This window comes from Lontra canadensis, unplaced genomic scaffold, assembly GCF_010015895.1.
Source record: "Lontra canadensis isolate GAN:19392208 unplaced genomic scaffold, GSC_riverotter_1.0 scaffold44, whole genome shotgun sequence".
NCBI lineage: Eukaryota > Metazoa > Chordata > Mammalia > Carnivora > Mustelidae > Lontra > Lontra canadensis.
The window spans coordinates 15,910,663-15,911,870 of NW_022631038.1; the positions used below are offsets into that span (position 1 = coordinate 15,910,663).

Sequence of the window (1,208 nt, forward strand, 5' to 3'; positions counted from 1 at the left end):
TGTTTTACTAAGTATTAATTACAACAGTAAAAAAGCCTAAATCACCTTTTTCCCCCATTATTTCTGATTCTACAAAATCCCTGTGCTCTTTATCTTTTAACATTCTACCTTCAAGAATCTTGCTGGAACCAACTAATACCTCTATCACATTTTTCAAAGTACAGGCTTTCCCGTTAAAATTCACAGAAACATAATTCAAGGATCATCTGAACAGAAGCAATACGTTTTTGAGTAAGAAACAAGCTTTCAAATCATTTTATATTTTGTAGTGAACTGTGGAATCCACACTCTCTACAACATTCAGTGTTCTCAGAATGAAATGTTTACTTTTAACAAGATAATATATAAACCAAGTCTTACACCTCACTTTGGAGTTGTCATCCCAAAATAAAACCTAACACTGAACACATTCTGTTTTCTTTTGCCTCTGACCACTGTCCATTCATCTGCCAACTCCGCTTACAGTAGGCTGCACAGCAATCCTCAGCAAAATTACCGGAATAATTTCAGAAGTAAAAACAAACTGTTAAGTAATTAAGTCCTTATTTTTCAAAGCTCCTCCGTTCTTGCTTTAAAATAAACAAAATGGTTTTATAACACCTTCATGAGCCAAAACAAATGTCTTCTGGGAAATCTCCAACAAAAATCCGTCTTTGATGTATCCCATCTTCGTTTCCAAGGACGTCCAAAAAGCAAGTGAGATCTTCTCCATCACAAGGCATTTCCTCTAGATTAAATTTGCACCTACTGGGGAATCTTCCATTTTAAAGCAATCTCCTCGTTCAAGCTTCAGAAGCAGTCAGGTTCCCGACCGGAAGAGTTTGCATATCAGATTCAGAAGTTTCTGCCGGAAATTCAGCTTGTCTCCAAATTTCCTGAGTTGCATGGCACACTCCATTTCGGGGTCTGAAAAGGAAAGCTAAACATTAAAATCACACTGGTATTACAAATTGCAACCAGCAAGAGTTAAATGTGCTCATCCAAGGGACAAGCTGAGTATTTACTCAGTGAACATTTATCTTAACTTTAGCTTTATGTACACCCATTTTCTCAATGCAAGAAAGGGGACTTAGCATGCACACCCTCCCCCCCAACACATCATATACACATTGTGACTCATAAATCAATAGAATAATTAAGAATAAAGATGTTTACTCTGAAATATATATATATATATATATATATATATATATATATATATATATATA

The 1,208-nt window shown here is 35.2% G+C and overlaps 1 protein-coding gene across 1 annotated transcript in view; it reads right to left on the reverse strand.

The window, feature by feature from the left end:
* Positions 1-240: 240 nt before the first annotated feature.
* The window catches only part of PMAIP1 (phorbol-12-myristate-13-acetate-induced protein 1), a 3,245-nt gene continuing 2,277 nt past the window's right edge, over positions 241-1,208 (reverse strand). The window contains exon 2 of the mRNA XM_032872304.1: positions 241-906. Coding sequence (XP_032728195.1) covers positions 800-906 — 107 coding nt within the window. The 3' untranslated portion in view covers positions 241-799. The remainder of the gene's footprint in view (positions 907-1,208) is intronic.